This window comes from Odocoileus virginianus, chromosome 6, assembly GCF_023699985.2.
Source record: "Odocoileus virginianus isolate 20LAN1187 ecotype Illinois chromosome 6, Ovbor_1.2, whole genome shotgun sequence".
In the NCBI taxonomy this organism is placed as follows: domain Eukaryota; kingdom Metazoa; phylum Chordata; class Mammalia; order Artiodactyla; family Cervidae; genus Odocoileus; species Odocoileus virginianus.
Genome location: NC_069679.1, coordinates 71,676,744 through 71,699,427, shown reverse-complemented (window position 1 = coordinate 71,699,427; position 22,684 = coordinate 71,676,744). Strand labels below are relative to the sequence as shown.

Genomic DNA, 22,684 nt, shown 5'->3' with positions numbered 1-22,684 from the left:
CCCACTACAGATTAAAAAGCAATGAATTTCAGTAACTGGTGGACCTCGTTTCAGCTACAAATTAAGTGGAATATCTCAACAGAGAAATGTATATATGAAAACTAGCTTGGGAAAAAAGTGAACTTTCCTCTCTTCCCTTTTTCTGTTTGCTTCCTTCTACTCACTCCCTTCTCTTTGTTCATTTTTGCTCTCTCATTCCTAAAGAATTGGAGATGATACCTCATACAAAATCTATATAATGACTTTAATTATAAATAAATTTTAAATAAAACAAAAGTGAAATCACTAGGAACCATTAAGAAAAAACTAACTTGTCTGGGAGGTAAGGTGTGACCAACCAGTGGGCTACAGGACCAAATAAACACCAGGAACTAAGAGCAGTGCAACTAGAGCTGATTTTCCACACAGGAGACCTCAGTTAGTGACTAAAAAGAACACCCACTGACCAAGGGAATCATGTCTATCCAAAACAATGGGAGGACAACTGGTGTATTCTAGATCTGAGTAAAAACTGGCTTCATGCAAAAACTAACCCAAAGTTGAAAACTGTTTAACCAATATTTCACATGTGTGTGAGACAGCAAGCCAGGCATGCTCTGTGGCTCAGGAAATTCTCTCATCACATCAATGTAAATGGCCCAAGAGTACTAACCTGTAACTCTTATTAAAGCTATCAGGCACACAGTAACTTCATGCAGCCTTACCTTGATCGACTCCGATCCTTATTCCGATCTGAGCTCCTTTCTCGATCGCGGTCCCGATCTCGCTCTCGATCCCGGTCTCGATCTCTCTCTTTCGTCCGGTCACGATCCCTATCCCGTTCTCGTTCCCGCTCCCGTTCTTTCTCCTTTTCTCGTTCACGTTCTCTTTCCCTTTCTCGTTCCCGTTCTCGCCTTTCTCGTTCCCTTTCACGCTCCCTCTCTCTTTCTCTCCGTTCTTTCTCAATTTCCTGTCTTTCTTTTTCCTTTTTGCCTTTCTCTTCTTCCAGTTTCTAGAAACCAATAAAAGTACTTTTAGAGTTAACTCTATAGCTCCAATAATCAGACTTTTCCCGGCGCAATGCCCAATACTGGGAACAACAACAACAAAACCAAACCACTGGTACTTCAACATTAAATACTAGAGGTTTTACTTGACAAATTAAACTGAAGCAATCACAAGCCTAGACAGATTTCGTGCACAACCATATACTCCACATAGACCAGGAATTTCCAATCTTGGATGCTGGGAGACTGTGTCAAGTGTGGCTGACCACTCAATGACTATGTAATAACTAAAATGACCATGAGAAGTGTGGTGGTTCATAATAATTTCTACAAATACAATCACTTGGCTAACATGTACTTCTTCCCATTATGAATTTCTTTAAATCAGTGGGATAACTATTGCTAACTATAACCCCAGACTTCCAATTACGTAAAGATTATTAGTTGAGTGTTTCAAAGGGGAAGGTGGGGGAAGAGAGTAAGGGTCAATGGAATGCAACTCGCCTTCTGCCCTCTGATTTGCCCACCCTCCAAAAGACAAGGTGAATTCAGCCATTATCTGCCCTATCACGTATGGAAACATTTACTCCCACCATTGCAAGATGGACAGCCCACCAAATACAAAAAGTTTGAAAATCACTCACTTCAAGCAGAAAGGTACATAATCATAGTATTTTTATTTAATAAGATTAGTTTCTGACTTAATTTTAAAGCAATATATTTATACCCATTATGCCTATAAGACAATGAAATATATCAACAGTGATAAATCCATCCTTGGAAGGAACGATTGCATATTAACTTACAGATGCTGTGCTAGGACATGGATCGCCAACACTGGATTAACCTTGCCTATAAGCTATGCTTCTGGGAGGAAGAGCAAGTACATGGTTCACAAATAAACCAAATAACAAAGTCAGACCAAGTTTGTACCCTGACAAGATTACCAGTGTACCACACAGTTTCTACACAAACTCAGGGAAAAAAAAAATACCCCAAACAGGGAAAACAAAACAAAAACAAAACACATTTTTCCTGTTTTCATGTTTTAGTGTCATAGAAATGAAATTTAAATTACAACAATAAAATGTGCATTTTTTTCTTTTCTCAGTCATGTAAAGCATTTAAAACAACTTTAAAAAAGCAATCTTACCTGTTATACTCTTTTTCTCTCGCTCATGGATCAGAGAACTGATAGAGGATTATGAAAGAAAAGCTAATGCATGAGAAATCAATATATTCAGCTGTGGTGCCAATCTATATCAAAATGGAATGGAGGCAAAGCCAATACTGAATACATTGAAATTACAAAGAGAACAGAGAAGAAATGGCAGAAAGAGGACAGAAATTGTAAACTATTTAAATGGGTAAATTCTAATTTCTGAAACAGTCATCTGATGAAATTTTAAAAATGTATCATAAAATGAGGCTATACTATATGAAACTTACCTCAGTATCATACACTTAAAAGAAATTTGTTTATTTCTGAGATAATACTTACAGATTATTTTAGCTCTTCCATTAATAATTTTTTTGGTAGATTCCCTCAATTGTTCTACTTTTGCTTCATCACTATACCACTTATTTCTTAAAAGTATAGTTCCATTTAACTAAGTAATAGTTTGTTTCAGAACACATTTCAAAAGTTTTCTTCTAAGTAAATGAAAAAGTCAGTGAATCTGGTCCATACTAAACACAATTCTAAAAGATTATTTAATATATATGCAGTAAATAGATACACACACACACACATATATATTTTTAAGACAAAGACTGGAGAAAGAAAAAATGAAGTGAGTCTAAAAAGATTTAAGAAAGTAGTGAAATAATGAAGAGGAAAGGACAGAAAAAAAAAACATAAATCTTACCTTATTCTCTCTTCAGACTCGTCCGTGCTGTAAATGGACGCCCCCTGCCACGCTGACACCCTGACAGTCTGTGGTTATTTAATAAACTCATACCAAAACATGCAAAGGTTCACTGAGCTCAATTTTTGCTACTGGAGTTTCAAATATCCCTTTTAACCGTACCACCCAATAAAAAGAACGGCTTTTTTTTTTTCATTTTGATTTTATTTTTAAAGCACATTTTGGAAAATCAAAACATTCTCTCCCCACAGTGAAATATGTGTAAGGCAGTCAAACGCCTGACAGCTTCTCAAACTCTGAAGCAAATATCTTTGCAATCAATTTTTTAAAAACATTATTTCTTCATACTTAACCAATGACATGACAGGATTTAACAAATAACAACAAAAGGGGGGCAAACCACACACACACTGTATACCACTTTCAAGCTTACGCAGACCCTGAATTTGAGTACTGAACCTAATATACCTCTAAAATGACTTCCCATGGACTACCTTTTTAACTCTAAGTTGGGAAATCTACATTTGTGCTTTTAGACATACTTAATTCCTGAAAAGTCCTGTGTATGTGAGTTAAGGCTCACCGTCAGGATAATGTGTTCAGCAGCATTGATTCTATGACATTAACTGTTAATAAGGGATTTTGAAAGCTATAAGAAAATATAAGATTAAATAAAATAAAAAATGAACACTTAACATCTCACTGAGTAAAAGCTCACTCAATCTTAGGAGTAAGAACCAGTAACATCTTATTATCTCCAGCATCAAAATACATTTCATGCAGTGTTTGCATTTCACTGTCCATAAGCATCACCTTCAATACCAGCGAACATTCACAGATGCACTGTCATTGAGAGAAGCTTTCAATAGGCAAAACTCGTGAGTGGGATTTACTGTGCATAAATATCCATTTCCAAGCCAGTTACCCCTTTGCATATTTTTCTGAGGGGGCATCCATAAATATAATAAAAAACAGAAGCTCATACTTACATCCTATTCCTTGTTACTTTCCAAGCTGAGAGTTTCATCTTGCATTAGTCACCATATGATCTCTATCATAATGGTGGGGGTCAATGAATAGATTAGCTTTATGGGAATTTACAGTTCTTCCATGCATCTAAAATTTGGTAAGTCTGGTAATCACTGACCTACTTTTTAAAATCTCCCCCTCTCAACTTAAATCTATACAAATATAATCTTAAATTTTAATCTCAGCTCTAAAGAAAAGGTTTTCCTAAGATTAAGTTAAATAACTGCCCCCAGAAATACACTACAGTGTATGTTATTCTGCTGCCCCCTTGAATTGTTTAAATCTGACCTTGATGTTTATGTTGAAATCTAAAAATAAAACTCGCTTTTATTCATATTAAAGTGAGATGACTGCAGAGTAGTCGGTAATTGAGAAATCTACATACAATATGCCAAGGACTACTCTAATATGGCACTGGTCTTCTGCTTCTTTGTTTCTATCTAAGTATAAATTAAACCTAGACAAAAGCATTTAAAATCATATTCTACTGTAAGGTTGATTTTTTTTCTTTGTCTGTTTGCTTTGGATTCTGTAAAAAGTCTAGATTGGTATCAAGTGAAAAAACAAGAATACTACCTTGTGTGTGTCTCTGAATTTGCTGATCTCTCGAGATATCAGGTCTCTCTTGTCTTCTTCCATTTCTATAGCATTTATATCCTCCTAAAAAACAGGGGGGACAGGTAGGAATGCATAAACATCAATCTATATTGATACAAATAGAAATTAAAGGCTAGATATTCTGTACAGGCTTTACAAAACAGAGGAGTAAATAAAAAAGACCTTATATAGTAACAAATCTAAGTTAAATAGTAAAGAAGACAAGAATCACACATCTGGCAAGTAGCAGTAAACATTTAGTTACTGTCAAAGCCTAATGTAAACGAACCTTAGTGATGAGTGGATAAGGGATCAGTGGGGCCACGGGAAATCTACGAAAGATCTGCGGAAAAATCCATAAAGATTAAAACAAACAGTTCATATGACTCTGAAAAACAATTTTCTATATGTTTATACTGTAAGCAATGTCAGATTTGTAACATTTTCTTGATTTTAAATTACTTGATAACAAAAGAGATTTCACTCAATCTATCACCTACCACTTCCACTCCTTCCAACACCCCCAACCAGGGGAATAAGGAGGATCTCACACTAGCAATGTGAGACCTTATTCATCCTTTCCAAGACAGAGGGAACAATCAAGACAACAAAGTTTACCCAATAATTCTTGTCATAGAGCAGAATTTTTGACTCTCTCTGCTCAAACCATTTCAAATGAAGGTGTCTAGGTATTTTCTCTTTTGCCATTAAAAGGGAAAGAGGAAGAACAAACTCTACAGGTCTCTATTACCCTATACCTAATGGACTCTTACCAATTACCATTTCCAACAATTGGCACTTCACTAGACAGCGTTTTATGGCCACATAAGCAAGAAGCAGCCAAATAATAAAAATATGTCTGATGTATCAGAAAGAAACCTGAAGATGGCTTAATAAGGCAATGAAATCCAGAACAGTATGAACTGTGAAAATGCCTTGATATTAATTCACAATGTTCACAGTACTATTTTTACAGGGCATATACAACCCATTCATAGAATATCCCTCCAATATGTTTAAAGAACACTCCCCATAATTTCTGAAAGTATATCCAAAAGAAAGTAACTAAGAAAATCAAACATTTTCTTTCAACCTGCCCTCCCTACTGTTCAATTAGCTTAGACTGACAAAAGTGGGTGATGATATAATAAAATACTGGAGAGGAGTTTTCATCTTGTATTGCTCTTTCATAGTGCTCCATTTGTAAGGCCAACAGCATTACTGCTGACGGAGTGAAATGAAACATGGTTTATAAGGAAAAGTGGCTAAGAATTTGAAAATGGGTCAGACTCCTCAATGAACAAGATCTGGTATCCCACCTGGAGCAGAGAAAAATAATTAGGGAGTAAGGCAAAACAAGGCCAGCTCTTCTGTGGCAAAAGGGGGGGAAAAGAAGCTTTACTCCTTAATATTAATTCCTATCCACCACTCAAGTTTGTCCTCCCCCCACCTTACTTAATGAATCCACAAATAAACACAAGCTTCCATGTCACTGCATTTCAAAAATGTAAATACAGGAATGTTTTGGTTTAAAAAAAAAAGGAAGATAAAACATGGTCAAATTAGCCATAACAGTATATTGTTATAAATGCCAGTCACTCTATTTTCCCCATAAGTTGGAATGTAATGAAAGCACAAGAATGACAGCACAAAATATAAATTTTAGAAATGATTCTGCTGGCATAAATCAGTAACACATACGTCCTCCTTCTTTTCCTTCTTCTTCTTCCTGGGGTGAGAGTCAGATTCTTGTGAGGGGGCATTGAGCTCACTGGAGTATTCCCGTATTAAAACTTCAATGGCCCCTTTGATCATCTGATCTCTTCTCTTTGTTTCTTCATCTAAGGCTTCTTCGTCATCATTAGTGACAGTTTCTGGCCTGGCATTCTTTAAAAAAAAACAAAAACAAGGCAGATTCAGGAGATGGGACGGGGGGGGTAAAAAAAAAAAAAAAAAAAAAAATCAAACAAGAAAATCAAAATTATTCAAAACAAGTTAGTACACAGAACAAACAAACATGTTTTCTCCAAAACATCTCTGCAGTCCTATTAAATGCAGACTTAGCTTTACTCCCAACTTCACAAAACTAAACTATATTTGTTTTATGCTTTTTTCCTTAGATATACTGTACTCTATCATTTTCTTTTCTTTGGTCCCTTGCTATCTAACATTCTGACCCCTAACTAGCAACAGAAGATTGAATCACAGGGTTAGCATACTACACATCTGAAAAGCTTCCAAATTTTACAGATCCTCTTGCTCAGTACTTACACAAACTAATGATATTTACTGAGTAACTCATTCTAGTGTTGAAAACTTAATTACATTGAAAAAGCAAAATACAATTTTATATACCTATGATAGCCACTGTTTTAAATAAACAAAAACAGGGACCTCCCTGGCAGTCCTGTGGCTAAGATTCAATGCTCCCATTGCAGGGGATGCGGGTTCAATTCCTGGTCAGGGAACTAAGAACCCATATGCTGTGGGGTACAGCCAAAACAAAACAAAAGTAAATATAATAATATATTTATATTATACAATAAAAATATATAAAATATATTTATAAAATAAAATATATAAAAACATAATAAAGTACAAAAGTATATAAAATAATAACCAAAAACATACATAGGTTAAACAAATAAAACTATATACAACAAAATATAAACATTAGGAAGACCAGGAGCTGAAATGATGGCTTCTCTTTTCCCTCTTTGCTTTCTGCAATGTGGGAATACCATTTAAAAAACTCATATAACTAAAAAGGAATAAACTCTAAATATGCGCATCTTTCTCCCCACAACTTGTGAATGTAACATAATGAAAAATAAAAACAAATTCATGAAATGTTAAAAACAAAAACAAAAACAAATTCATGTTGTACTACTTCTCACAAATAAGTAACAGACTATGGGGCTGGGGGGAAGAGGCCGGGTCACAAGGCTTGTGGGATCTTAGTTTCCTAAACCAGAGACTAAACCCGGGCCCCTCAGCAGTGAAAGCACTCTTTTAACCACTGGACCACCAGCGAATTCTTTCCCAAGACTGATTATTTTTTAAACAAAGTCTAAATTGTTACCTGTGTCCATGAGGGAAAAAAATTACTGGTTTCCAGTATCCTACTGTTCTTATTTCTGTTTTATTTTAAAGCTCCTAGTTAAGGAGCTTTAATCCAAGTTCAAATGACAAAATTTAGAGAATGACCTCAAGCTCCAGACAATTTCATTACCATCTTCTTAAAACTTGGAAAGGAGGAAAAGTATGACAAAGAAGCAACAAAAAAGTATGACAAAGAAGATAAACATAAAGATTTATGTATACAAAAACTTTTGTAACTTAAAACTACATACATACTTAGTAAATACATATTGTGCAAATTTTCAGATACAAACAAGAATTCTGCTTTTCTGGACAAAAGCTGACTCTTGGTCGCCATGCTCTAAACTCTCTTCAAGGTGAGTGTCACGCCTTGTGGCTCCTTCATGTAACTGAGCCATGATTTCATAATAACCAGCATTCTGAACGCTATCCCCAATGGATACTTCTTCAGCACACATTTATTTCTTAATTTGCTCAAATTCTTGAGTTTACTATATGCAAGACACTATGTTAGATGGTTAAAAATTCAAAATTAAAGAAATAACTTTCCCTTAAGTATTTAACAATATAAGAGAAGAAAGAAGGATAAGAGACACAGATAAAGTTCATGTAAGTCCTTAAATGTGGTAACTAACCACTCTTGAGTTCCTTACTTTCTCAAACCTGCTCCTTCATCTAATTTTCTTAAAGCCAACTATTTACTTGGCATCTTGGATAAAGATACAATGCTTTAACCAAGGTGAGTAATTCAGTTGTTTATATTATTTACCAATTTATCATAATAAAGAAAACTGTAAACTAAAATTCGGTGATGCAGTCCTTTCTTATTCTAAATCAATGATATATAACAATAAGGCCTTCATGCAGCTTTCATTGAAATCCCTTCAGCAATACTCTGCTTCTCAAAAGTTTTAAAATGAAAAGAACTAAATCACCAGTAACCTGTCACTGAAACCTCAGGTCCTGAAGACACATACAGCTATTTTTATCAACCCTCAGCTGTTGAGATCTAAATTCTTTATTATGAAAATAAACCTCATCAGAGAAAATCCAGGCTGTCTTTAGCATTTTACCTACATTCTAAATTTCTTTCCATGAACCCTCTACATCTCCATGCTCTTTTAAACGTAAGGATAGAGGTGGGGTTACAAATCCAAAGCCTTATTCACCTAAAAATACTCATAGCCCCTAAATTCCCTACCACCACTCATCCTAAGCTAAGACTTAAATATTAATATAGCTAAACAGAAGTAAAACATTTGCAATGAACTAGTTCACACTACATTATAAATGACTACTACCCCTTGATCTATAGAGAAAATTGACATTTTTTAGAAGGAAAGCTTATGAGTCCCATCTCTTAACCAATTGTTAATGTAAGAAAAACAAAAATCACAATATGTGTCTTGGGAGGAAAAGTTATTTTTAGTTTCAACTTAAATTCTACTTCTGGGTCCTGAACCACAGACAACTTCCTGACTTCATTTTTTCTTCCACTTCAGAAACAGAAAGCATACTGAGCAGCAAAAAGTGAAGGGTTCAGCAGTGCAGCACAGTACAAAAAGATCAAAGAAACAGACTGAATATCTGAGATGTTTACAAGTCCCAACTATTTGGCTCTTTTCAGAGCTTTCATAGTAAAGCTACTAGTTGGAGAGAGAGGTAAAAACTCCACTTGGCTCACTCTTTGGCACTGACCTCTACAGAGTCCAAAACAAGAACTTGGGCAACTAAGCAAATGTAGAGCTCTTTCTCTGGAAAAAAGGTATATTCCACCACACTCACACTAATTTCCAGACAAAAATGTGAAGGAGTTCCTACCTGCAGTATCTGATCTGTCCTCAATTAAAAAACATAAAGTAGGCAGCTCTTTCCAAAGGTTATTTGTACTTTCAATACTTGGAAGTCAACCTTGAATGTGTGGTAAACAAGCACTATTTCTGATGATTAAGCAGATGTCTCTTAGTCCTAAACCGCTACTACTGAACAAGAGGTAAAACAAAAGGACAGGGACTAAGATCAGTGTTGCTACCTCAAATGAAATACTTTTACTACAAGTAAAAAAGCTCTCTCCACAGCTTCTGCAAAATCTAAATAAAAGCTTTTAATTGCACTACTAATCAAGGCACATAATTCCTGTTAAAATTCTGGATCAGGAAAAACATCTTTCTAGACAAATTCATGGTTCTTTTTGAATCAGAGAACTATACAACTAATCATGTTCTTTCTTCTGCCTGGGAATCAGGAAAATGGATGAGGTACCACACACATTTCTCAATGTCTCATTCTCATATCATCCATCTACTTCAAATCACTATTTTCTAAATTTCTCCAACAAATCAACAATAAAAGATAAACAACAACAACAACAACAAAAGATAAAGAACAAATACACTTTCACATTTACCCTGAAAAATCATGACAATGTATTTACTTGTTTGAAAAAAATTATCTGATAGAATTATTCGCCTTCATTTTACTAGTATTGTTGAGTAAAATCAACAACTCTGCAAAACTATGCCATGTTTGTCTTACGACTTCAATACCTCTGGAAACCATGCCAAATGCACCCAGAAGTCAGGCCTGTTAATTTTGAAATTTCATTTTATCTGAAATAACTGCTCCGTTTTTATTAAGAGGTAGCTTCAACTCCATTCTTGAGGAAAACTATGAACAGATTTCAATTGTGATTCCTCTTGCTAGCAGGGATTACAAAATGAAGTCACACAATTATACATTTCCTCATTTATATAAACACACAATGAAGTGATTTACTTTACAATCAAAGAACAACATTTGCAATGCCACAATTTAAACCACCTCACAAATGACCAAGCAGAGTAAAATAATGAGTCCAGGGAAATTACATAAAACACTTTGGAAACATTGTATCCAGGCTTTATTTTAAATATGAATTTGGTTATCACAGCAAGGAAAATCTAAGACCGTTGGCTTTTTTAAGGTTTTAGGGCTACGACAGACAATACTGCTGATATAAAATAAAATACAATTTCTCTGGAGTGTAAATTGTATTAATTCCTTATACAGCTAGGTAAAGACAGTAAAGATTATCAGGTGAGCAACATAAATGCAACTGTTACAATAAATGTTCACCCCATTCTCATCACGGGCAAGACTCTGACCTAGGTTCTGTGGAGGTACAAGATGAAAAAATAGTCTGTGAACTTATTGCCCTACCTTATAATCAGTGAATGTAGGATATGAGAATGAAAACGGGATAAGAAGGTGTGAGAGAGCGATACAAACAAAATACACTACAAAGCAGATTGACAGAACAGTAAAATCCTGCTTTATATAAAAAGGATTTAATTCTGCCTGAGAGGAATCAAGGGTAGGACTCATGATAGTTACATGAATCAAGCAACATTTAACTAAATGTGGACAGAATTTCAACAGGGAGCTTGTATGGGCAACAAGGATATCAAACCACAAAGGAGTTTGTAGGAATATATGACTGACACATAGAAGGGGATTGATGGAGTAAGCCAGAAAGATAGATGGGAGCAAGGTTAGGATGCCATGCTAAGAATATAGGCTTCATATTTTAAGAAATTCAAAACCATTAAGGATGTATGAGCAAGGGGCTGACATAATTACACTTAATGTCTTATACCTTAGAGAAAAATGCCTGGAAAAATATGCAACAAAAATGTCTACGGTGGTTACTAATGATGATAGAATTATGGGTTGTATTTAACGTCTTCTTTAGAGGTCGTTCTGCTTTTATGAATACTTTTACAATGTTTCTGTAAAGGAGGGAGTGACGGAACTAAGAGAGCTACTTCTATTTTGAATAACAGTTAAAAGACTCAACAGACCAAAAAGGCTGTTTTGTTTTTATAGAGATATAAAGGTAATAATGAATCTACTCTGGATTCATTCAGCTTGATATGTCAAAAGAAACTAGGAAGGGAAGACAAGGAAATATACACTAAGGCTTTAGCTATTTTTTGCTTTGTTGAGAGGGAGTAGTAATGTATACATTACAAAACAAAATACAAAAATTTCCTTTACATTAGCTTCACTTAATAGAGCCACCATCTGATAAAAGTAGTAAGATTTATTTTAATTCATTTTAGAACCTGTGTACTTCTAAAAGAGAGGGCAACTAATAAAAGTTTTGTAGGTGAAAGATATTCTGTACTTACAAAGCTGTCTTAATGAGCCAGCTCTGTTTGGAAGAGTCTACCAGTGGGGTCTCTGGCAAGTTAACCTTGCCCAGCCTCCCTCACTACCTTCATCCCAACCTGGAATAAGCAAACCAACAGTCATCCACCCATTATGGGTAGATAAAAGACTTAAAATAACTATATATAAAACACACTTGATGATCTTGTGAAGCCCTGTATTAGATTCATTCACAGTGAGAAGCATTTACACTGAAAAAGCACAGTTAGCCTAGAGAAGACAATGCTATAGAAAACATACCCCATTAGAAGCTTTCTTCTTTGCTTTCCATTCATCTAGCTGTGCCTTTGTCTTTGCATCAACTTTAACAAGTAGCTTCTTCTCTCCAATCTGCAGGTCATGCAATAACCTGAGTGCACGGAGCGTAGATTCTGGTTCCTTATACTCACAGAATCCAAAGGCTAGCAAAGGATACAAAGAATTTAGTAAGATATCAAAACAATTACGAAAGATGAAAAATATTTATGGAAAACTGAAATCATTAGAGATCAAAGCATTATAATGCAAAGATTATTTCATCACTCCTTCTTTTCCTTCAATTAACTTTGACATGGATATCTCTTTTAGCACTCTCAAAACAACCAAAAGAAAAAAAGAGAAAAGAAAAATGGGAAAGGAAGAAAAATTCTCGTCAAGCAAAATGCTACTATTAGAAATGCTGAAAAAATACTCAGCAAAATAGCAAATTTCATGATTCATTCTTTTAATTTTTTCATGGATTCATTCCATCCTCAATTTCCTCACAGCTAGTGAGGCAAGAAGGCTGCCTGAACCTAAATACAGCACTTTTCAGTTCAGAGATGTTAAACTACAAAAGTACTGATCTTTTATTCTATTTACTAGTCTAATTTTTCTCCTTCATTTTAATAGTCTATTTTCATGATTTTTAATAAAGATATTAAAACAAAATTAAATTTAAAAGAACATTGAGAATAAAATTAAACAAATGAATCCAAATATGTTTACACTGAGTGATACAACTACATGTTGAGTGATTCTTAAAACAGAAAATTTGACTATATACTTAAGTGGAATATATCCTAAAGACAAAAAGACCTGTCAACAAGCATATGATTGATGACAGTATTGGTGCTATTGGTCTGAAATTATTGTATGTGAAATATGAGAGGATAACAATAACAAATAATAATTATTTAATAGTCTATCAACCCCAGTGTTGAAGCTCAGGATTCTAAGTGTGGAAGAAAAACATAAGACATATGACAAAAAAGATTAAGATAAAAATCTTTTAGGCTTGAATTTGAATTACTGTTCATTGGCAAAGTAAAGACCAAACAATGGTTACAGTGACTGCGCCAATATCCAGATGGTCTTTTTAAAAACAATTTCCCACTAAAAAGAACCAGAGCCTCTTCAGAAATGGCTGATCCCAAATCTTGGGCAGAAAAACTACGAGCTGAACTTTGTATATCTTATTCCCGGATAACAAGGAAGCTATCAAAGGCATTTAGGTTTGGGTCAAAAATCACTGAAGATCCAATTTCCAGAGGCAACCTGAGACAACTTAAGCTTCAACAGGGATAATGACAATTAATCTATATTAAATGTAATAACAACAAATTGAATACTCGTCAATCTAGAAGTTCAAAATAGGTCTTAAAAAAGTCACTTCTAGAGGATGCTAAGAACATAAGATCATTCTTTTGAAAAATCGAAGAACCAAAGCATTTATCTCGTTATTCTTACAGAAATTACATCTCTAAGTAGCCAAACAGTACATGGAAAAGGAAGTTTATCCTTATGGATGTATTGTATTAACAAATGATGATTTGTTCTTCAATGAAGGAATAACAGAATTCTTCCAAACAGACTGTTACATTTGGCAAATCCCCAGTGAATGCATCAACCAGTCACTGACAAAAGCTGCTACCATTTAAAAAAAATTATAAGCAAATATGACTCCTAATGGAAGAAACTCCTAATTAGAATTCTTACATATAAAAAGCATCAACAAAAATAACAGACAAACTCAAATTTGATCAAGTCTCAAGCTACAACTACCAAACAGTTTACATTACAATGCAGTGGACACAGATGCAAGGCACGTAATTCTACTGGAGCTGCAATCAGCAAATCCAAACTGAGAAAACACTGCTGGGCAAAAGATCCAGTTTCTCCAACAAATCTCAAGAGAAAGAAGAACTAAAAATATTAAGAATCTCAAAAATATGTCAACCTATGGCAAAGCAGGGATTTTACATGAATCCTGTCAAAAGGACTATCTAAGAAACTGACATTTGAGTCAGCTGGACTGATCTGATCATGGACTGGATATTGACTGAATGTTGGATATCTAAATACTGAGAATAATTAGAAGAAACGTTTTTTCCTTTGGTCTTATAATTGCATTTTAGGTATGTTTTTTAAAAAGAACTTATCTTAGGTGGGAGGGGGATTTAGGATGGGGAACACACATACACCCATGGCTGATTCATGTCAATGTATGGCAAAAACCACTACAATATTGTAAAGTAATTAGCCTCTAATGAAAATAACTAGTTTTTTAAAAACTTAACTTTTGGAGACATAAAAATATTTATAGACAAAATCATCTGGTGCTCAGGACTGTACGAAAATAATATAAAAAGAAAATGGACAGGGTACAGGTTAAGCTCAAATGGCATGACCTAATTAATGTTAAAACGCTAGACAAGTACATAAGAGTTCACACTCTTCTGCCAATTTTATATATGTATGAATTTTTCCATAATAATAGAGTTTAAAGAATGTATATCAAACAGGTGTTTCTGCCAACTAGTATGAAAAGAATAGTTGGCTTTTAAGACTAACAGGTCATCTCATCATCTCTTCTACACTTCCTTCCTAAGTCCTAACTGTTTCATTCTTTTTTTAATTGTCCCATCTTGATCATACACTCCTGCTCTGAAACAAAAAGAACTTTTTAAAGTAATAAGAAACCAGTTAGCCTAATTTTTCCCCCTCTCCTACTTCCTGTTGGCCTTTTTCACTTTCTAATCTCACCTCTCAGCCAACATCTTCCCAATTCCCTTTAGTCCTTGTTCCTCTAGGAGTGAAGACAGAGGGCTAACAAAACTCTCCCATGGTTAAGGAGAGCAAATGCAGACATAACTTACACTCACAGATTAAGCTGATCTCAATAAATAAGCAAAAGTTTTCCTACCTTGAAGTTTTCCAGATGCACCCTGGACTCTCTTCCAGCTCAAAACCAAGCCACATTTCTTCAAAAGAAAACAAAAAGGGTCCTTACCACTTAAAGTTATAATGCAAATAAGAACGTAATTATATGCCTGCTCAGGAAAAAACAGAAGCCAAAAAATTCTCAGCAACTACATTTTGCAATTCCCACAAGCTTATCATATGAATAAAATACACAAGTCATTTTAAAGGAAAATATAAATTGTGACTCTTATTTCCAGAAAACTATCTTTCAATAAATTAGACATTTTAGTTTTATTTATCTTACAAATACATGTAAATAAACCCAAAATGCCCAAATATTGTAATAGTTAGAACCAAAATAAATTCAAGTAAATACTGTAAGACCATAAAGACTGTTTTAAAACACATGTATATATTATATGAGAAAAAAAATTAAAACACATGTATATATTATAAAGGATTTTTAAAGACATAGGGAAATGCTTGATATGGGATGCAAATATATCATGAGACATGAAACTGCAGATACACAGTAATCTTTTTCTTTCTGGCCACACCCAAGGCACGTGGGCTCTTCAGTTCCTCGACCAGGATCGAACCTGCACCCCCTGCATTGGAAACATGGAGTCTTAACCACTGGACCATTCAGTCTTAACCACTGGAAGTCCCAATAGTAAGATTTTTAACTATGTAAAGAAAAAAATTTCCATAAAATGATCAGAAATATTCTAAAATGTTAACGGGGCAGGTTGTCTGAAGGGTGGGATATTTATTACATTTTGTTTACTCACAGTTTATTTCTAATTACTAAAGAAAAATTAGAAGATTTAGAAGAAGTTTTGTGGAAAGTAATAACTAAAGATTAACTGTCAAAGCTGAGAAATGCATGGATTTTTCACATCTTCATTCAGAGAAACTATTTCTAAAATGATAATCAAAGAATTGAGACTTCCCTGGTAGTATAATCTAGAAGTTAAGACTTTAAGTTTCCACTATAGGGGGTATGGGTTCAATCCCTGGTCAAGGAACTAAGTAAGATTCCATACACCTCGCGGTGCAGCCAAAATACATATAAAAGACAAAATACCATAAGGTCAAACATAGTGTGAGAGAGTAACACCAGAATTTAACAGGATTTTGCAAAGACAAAAGGCAAATGGATGGATAATAGCTCATTCAGGAAAACAAAGAAAGCTATGACTCCAAGTGTGTATAGAAGCAGATACTGATAAGAAAGAAAAAATTAGGCTAACTGACTCTATCAATACAAAACCTAGTGGGATCCAGACCAGGGGCAAAAGATACTATGGAGAATTGGGCTGAAGTGTAAAGCTGAATAAAAATAAGTTACTGCCTGACAATACAAATGTGAAATAGTCTCAGAGGCTTCAAGCAACTACCCTTTCTCCATCACTAGAGAAGAGAGCCTGAACAGCAACAATCTGAAGAAAGTGAACAAAACAAGCTTGGGATGTGGAGCGCCAGATATGAAAATACCAATGAGATTGCAAGAGTAAGAAGGGAAGAAAGTAAAGGTATAAGAAATGCTTCAAAAAAGAAATGCTTCAAGTCAATCCTGTACCTGCAACCTCATATAGGCAGTCAATCATAAACTCACTAGGCATAAAACTCGAAGTTTTCTAGAGAAACCAATCCACCTCAAAGAATACTCCACGGAATTTAAAACCTCTGGCTGCCAGTCAGATTACCCTACAGCGATGCCCAACATTATACAGAGTCAGCTTATGTACACAAAACTCTTTTAATCCCTAACTCTTAAATATGGACAATCAAAGCTCCCCAGACATCCAAGTAAAGTCTTAAAAGTAAAAAAAGAAACAGAAGAGATAAATTCAGGAATTCAAAGATATCTTAAAAAAGACTCTGCTGCACATGTACATCAACAGCAGTTTTAAAAAAGGATGTTTCAAATTGAAAACATACACATGTATCCACACAAAAACTTGTACACGAATATTCACAGCATCATTATTCACAACCACCCAGTGTCCATCAATTGATAAACAGATAAACAAAATGCAGCATAGCGATTAAATGGAGTATTGAAGTGAAGTGAAGTGAAGCCGCTCAGTTGTGTCTGACTCTTTGTGACCCCATTGACTGTAGCCTACCAGGATCCTCAGTCCATGGGATTTTCCAGGCAAGAATACTGGAGTGGGTTGCCATTATTAGTTGGCCATAAAAAAGGAACAAAGTTTCACTAATAAGCTACACCACAGGTGAATCTTAAAAACATCTGGCTAAGTCAAAGACAAAACAAAAAAGCCACATATTCTAAAATTCTATTTACATAAAATGCACAGAACAAGCAAATCCATAGAGACAGGTTTAATAGTGGTTGCCAGACGCTGAGGGGAAGAGAAAATGGGAAGCAATGTTAATGGGTACAGTGTTTCTATATGGGGTGAGAAAAATGTTCAGGAATTAAGACAGTGGTGATATTTGCAAAACTCTCTGAATATACTAAAGGCCACTGAACTGTGCATTATAAAAGGGTGAATTTTATGGTGTGTGGATTATATCTCAATAAAGATGTTTTTTAAAATGTCCTCCGAGGACTTCCCTGGTAGGTCAGTGGTTAAGAATCTGCCTGCCAATGCAGGTGGACACAGGTTCAATCCCTAATAAGGGAAAAAGATTCCATATGCGATAGGGCAGTTAAGTTCATGCGCCACGGTTGCTGAGCCTGCACTAGAGCCCGCAAGTCACAACTACTGATCCCACGTGCCGAGAGCCTGCGCTCCTCAGCAGGCGAAACCACTGCAGTGAGGAGCCCACACACCACAGCAAAGAGTAGTTCCCTACTCATCACAACTAGAGAAAGCCCACGCAAAACAACCAAGACTCAGTGCAGCCAAAAATAAATAAGTAATAATAAAATTAAAAATACATCTGCAATAGAAATAAATAAAATGTCCTTCCAATGTTCTACCTTGGGGGAAAATTGGCATTATCTTTAAAAGTGAAGATAAGCATGCCCAATGACAGAAATTCCACTTCTAAGAGAATACATGACAGAATTTATTTCATGTTCATTTAGTATATGTGCTGCCGAAGCGAGCACTTCCATGTTCATTTAGAAAGACGTATTACCAGTAATAACATAGCAAAACATGATATCAAAAAGTGAAAATGATCCATATGACCATCAGTAAAATATTTGACAATTTACAGCATATCTCTATAATGCAATGGCATATAGCAGTGAAAAGTCAACAAACTAGAGCTACATATATGCTGGGTGAAAAAAGCAAACTGTGGAAGAATACAGATTTTAAACTTATAAATGATAAACTTTTATGAATATAAATATGTGATTAGAGTAAAAAATATGGTCAGGAATGATAAACACCCAGTTTAGGATAATGGATTCCCTCTGCTTATTACCTCCGTGGAAGACAGAAATGAGAATTAGGACCTTCATGTTTTGTTTGTTTGGGATGAAAATCTAAAGCTAGTATCACAAAATACTAAGATCTGACAAAGCTAGGTTTTATATTTATTTTCTAAATCCTTTTTTCTGAACACTTTTTAATGCAAGGATAACATGATTTATAAAACAGAAATGGCAATAATGTACATATAAAATGAAGAAGGAAAAAATTTTTAAATAACTTCTCTATTTTTAAATAACCTCTCTAAGACACAGTAGAGACTATGGAAAGAGTGAGTACTGATACCGTTATTTTTCATTTAAAAAGTCAGTATTCTTTCACTTAAAATGTGCATGTAGCATCAGGATGAATTTTTAAGACTAAGACAAAAAAGAAAATCAGTGACCAGGTCAAAAAAACTGACTATATATGCTCAGAATAAAAACTTTAAAGGGAGTCAATCAATCACCACTAGATGTTAAAATCACTGTTTCAAAGGCTTCTAAAGAAAAGGACTCACACAGTCTCAAAAAATTAACCCAGAAGTTACTCATTAATGACAAAGAGAGAAAAGATACCCTAAAATGGAGAGATCAGACCACCTTAACCAAATAACTTAATACCACCAAATATGGAACCAAGAGACATGGTGTTTCTTGCTACGCTGCCCCTGAGAACAGTCATCACACATGGCCCATTCTTATAAAAAATGCTTACTCTAAATCTAACTATGGGTAAACAATCAATTCAAATTGGGTGAGACATCCTGCAAAAGACCCAGACACTTCAAAACATCAATATCACAAAAGACAAAAACAAGTAAACAAAAAGAGGCAGGGAACTGCTCTATAATAAAGAAGCCATCTAAAGAACCATGACAATTAAATGCAATGTATATACATCCCTGACTGGATTATAGACCAAAAACAAAAAACACCTATTATAGAAACTGCTGGTAAAATAAATATGAGCTATATGTATTTTAATTAACAATACTGAATCAACCTTAAATTTCCTAAGTGTAAAAAATGTAGGAGAGTATCTTGGTCATAGGAGATATAAGAAGTATTCAGAGGTGAAATGTAATGCCACAACTTACTCCCAAACTATTAAGAAAAAAACTAAGTGGCGTGTGTGTGGAGAGAGAAAGAGAGAGAGAGAAAACAAATGTGGCAAAATGTGTTGCAAAGGTGTTCACTATTTATTCAACTTCTCTGCAGGATTGAAACTTTTCAAAATATAAGAGACAGTAATTTAGTCTCCTCTGATTTTTCTTAAGTCTGAAATTAATAACAAAAAAAATTTAAAAATGAAAAATAAACAGTTTAACTTACAGCAAGGAGCTGTCTTATAAGCATGTCTGAGGCTTTCTCAGAAATGTTGCCAACAAAAACTGTAGTGGTGGGACCACAGTTTTCATCATTTTCTTTAGCCTTCAAGCCTGGATGATCCTTTCTTGCTCCCAAATGCTTTCCAACCATGGACACGGTGGGTACTAAGACCTAAAGTGAAGATAGACAATAAAATTTGAACTTGCAATTAAATTTGCTGTCACGCTTAATGTAACATTAGGGTAAAACATCAATTTTAGTTTTTTTTTTTTGGCCACACCAAACACCACGCAGGAACTTAGTTCCCACACCCGGATGGAACCTGTGCCCCCTGCAGTGGAAGCTCAGAGCCTTAACCACTGGACCAGCAGGGAAGTCCCCAAACACCTATTTTAAAGTACCAAACATAAAGGACAGGTTCTATATATTTAATATTACTATAGGTTCTATATGTTTAATATAAAGTTCTCAAAGCACATTTTTCATTAATACAACTTATTTATGACAAGTAAAGTGTCACTATTAGATTTTGCTGTTGTTGTTTAGTCACTGAGTTGTATCCAACTCTTTTGCAACCCCAAGGACTGTAGCCCGCCAGGCTCCTCTGTCCATGGGATTTCCCAGCAACCATACTGGAGTGGGTTACCATTTCCTTCTCCAGGAGATATTCCTGGATCAGGGATCGAACCCGCATCTCCTGCATTGGCAGGCGGATTCCTTACCACTAAGCCACCAGGGAAACCCACAATTGGATTACCTTTCTTTTAAACACAACTTGAAAGACCAAACAAAAAAACTTGGATAGAAAAAAAAAAAAAACTTGGATAGAAATTTTATGTTTAAGACATCAAAAATCATTTAAAGTTTTCAAATATACCCACACATTTCTTTACCTACTATACTCTGTCCTAGTATGAAAGGAAACTTCAAATATCCCTGTTAATTTTCCTGCAGAATTTCAAATATTCCCATAGCACTCTCCCCACACTTTAGGTTTACCTTTTCTCAGTTACTTGTGTTCCTATCTTATTTTTCCTTTCATAAAGTTCAACTTCCCAGAGAGAATAGTCTTACTCGTCTTTATATTTGGCATTGAATCTAGCAAAACATATACAGTAGGCACTGAAGTGGTGAATTGGGGGAGCTACCTTTTCCCCGGCTGAGATGCAGGACAAGGGTACTCGTCATGTGGGGGTTTCCCAGTGCATGCCTCCCAAGGAATGTCCAATGCAAGAAAAGCTGGACGGCCCCTTTGGTCCGCCTCACAGCAAGGTCCTATTTCATTGCCCTTTTAATACAAATAACACTTCCCTCCCTCTTCAAAACCCACAGGTTAAAAAAAAAAATAGCTAAAAGTAATGAGACCTAATCTCCCTCACAGAGGAATTACAATTTAAACCCTATATTCTACTAATTAACTCAAAGAAAAATTCTGGTTAAATAAACATTAAGAGGGTTATCATTTAATCTCATGTTACAGTACACTAGCATTCTTAACTAAGATGCCTAGAGTGTAGAGAAGCTTTTATGAATGTGGAGAATTAAAGTTCAAGACGTTAAGACTGAATAATAAAACTTCAGCAGAGAAAAGGTTTCAGTAAAACTTAAGAAAGTTTGATGGTATCATACTAGAGGACAGAGAAAAAAAATAAGTTTTGAAGAAGCTAAAAATCAGGTATGTCAGAGCAAAGAGTAAAAATATATTCAACTTTCATTTCAAATTTTAAATTTCTACTAGATCATTTCTGCATGTTTTTTTCTTTTAAGAAATCATATATATCAGATCACATCTCCTACTTTCAAGAACCAAGACATGAGGGAGTAGTGGAAGAGTCAATGTCTAAATCTGAAGTAACAGTATATGGAGTCTAGAGAATAAGAGAAAAATCACAAAAACAAAATAATTTATTTAGGGAGCATTATTTTAGGAGCAACTGTACTTGAGAGAAAAATATTATTTAAATTAGTATGATATATATGAATGCTCTTTCTTCCTATTATTCTTTTAAACATTTAAAATAATTTATCTGAGTTTATCAAGTTGTTTAGATTCAATTAAAAGCAGTAGTACTTGTAATTCCTCCTTAAAAGTTATACTTACAGTTGGAGCAGGAGCCATAATGCTCATCGGTACAGGAATCATTGGGGTCCCTAAAAAAGCAGCAAAATGCATCTTAAGAATATAATTATGTAAATCCATGGCTAATTCATTTCAATGTATGACAAAAACCACTGCAATGATGTCAAGTAATTAGCCTCCAACTAATAAAAATAAATGGAAAAAAAAAGAATATAATTATATATACAAGAATATATTCTATATCAAGTACATGCCATAAAAATAAGTACCTTCAAAGTGCTTTTAAGGGGAAATATAAGACTAATGAAAAATGAGATATTAATGAGACATTTTTCAAAACCAAATATAGTTTACAGATTGGTCTATCTAAATAAACTTAAAAACAAAAACACTCATAAAGCAAAAAGACTACCACAACCTGCTATTGCCTTAATGAGTACAAAATTCTGGACAGTTATCAATTCATTTATTATGTGTTTTTTAAAAATTAAAAGGAATTTAAAATTTCTTCTGTAAAACCAATACACTGGTAAGGAAACAAACGGTTTTTCATCATCACCTTTCCTGATTCTGAACAAGTGATTAAGCTTTATTCTCAAAGCCTTAAAATTTCTTCACAAACTGGAAGTAATATAGTCTTCCCTATTAACTCTGTAACACAAGGACTTTGTTAAGTATGTTACTAGGAAAGACCATCAGAAAATAGATATTATGAGACTAAAAAAATAAAGAACCCCTCAAAAATTGATGCCCAAATGAAAGTGGCTCAGGACACTATCCTTCTCAAGAAATTAATGTTTGATGGTTGATAACTATTCAGATTTCTGTTAACATTATTTTCTTATTCCCTCTTTTCAGGACAAACTCCTTTATTACAGAGCAGTTAAGTTGTTACTGACTGTAATTCAGTAATTGTTACGTGGAG

The 22,684-nt window shown here is 34.6% G+C and overlaps 1 protein-coding gene across 2 annotated transcripts in view; it reads right to left on the bottom strand.

Annotated features, from left to right (window-relative positions):
- The window catches only part of RBM25 (RNA binding motif protein 25), a 53,270-nt gene that overhangs the window by 21,309 nt on the left and 9,277 nt on the right, over window positions 1–22,684 (bottom strand). For both annotated transcript variants that reach the window (XM_020911186.2, XM_020911188.2), the window contains 8 exons: window positions 21,781–21,830; window positions 19,683–19,850; window positions 14,955–15,012; window positions 12,032–12,192; window positions 6,182–6,367; window positions 4,770–4,823; window positions 4,460–4,543; window positions 705–991 (listed from right to left, as the gene is read on the bottom strand). In XM_020911186.2, the coding sequence (XP_020766845.1) occupies window positions 705–991; window positions 4,460–4,543; window positions 4,770–4,823; window positions 6,182–6,367; window positions 12,032–12,192; window positions 14,955–15,012; window positions 19,683–19,850; window positions 21,781–21,830 (1,048 nt within the window). The remainder of the gene's footprint in view (window positions 1–704; window positions 992–4,459; window positions 4,544–4,769; window positions 4,824–6,181; window positions 6,368–12,031; window positions 12,193–14,954; window positions 15,013–19,682; window positions 19,851–21,780; window positions 21,831–22,684) is intronic.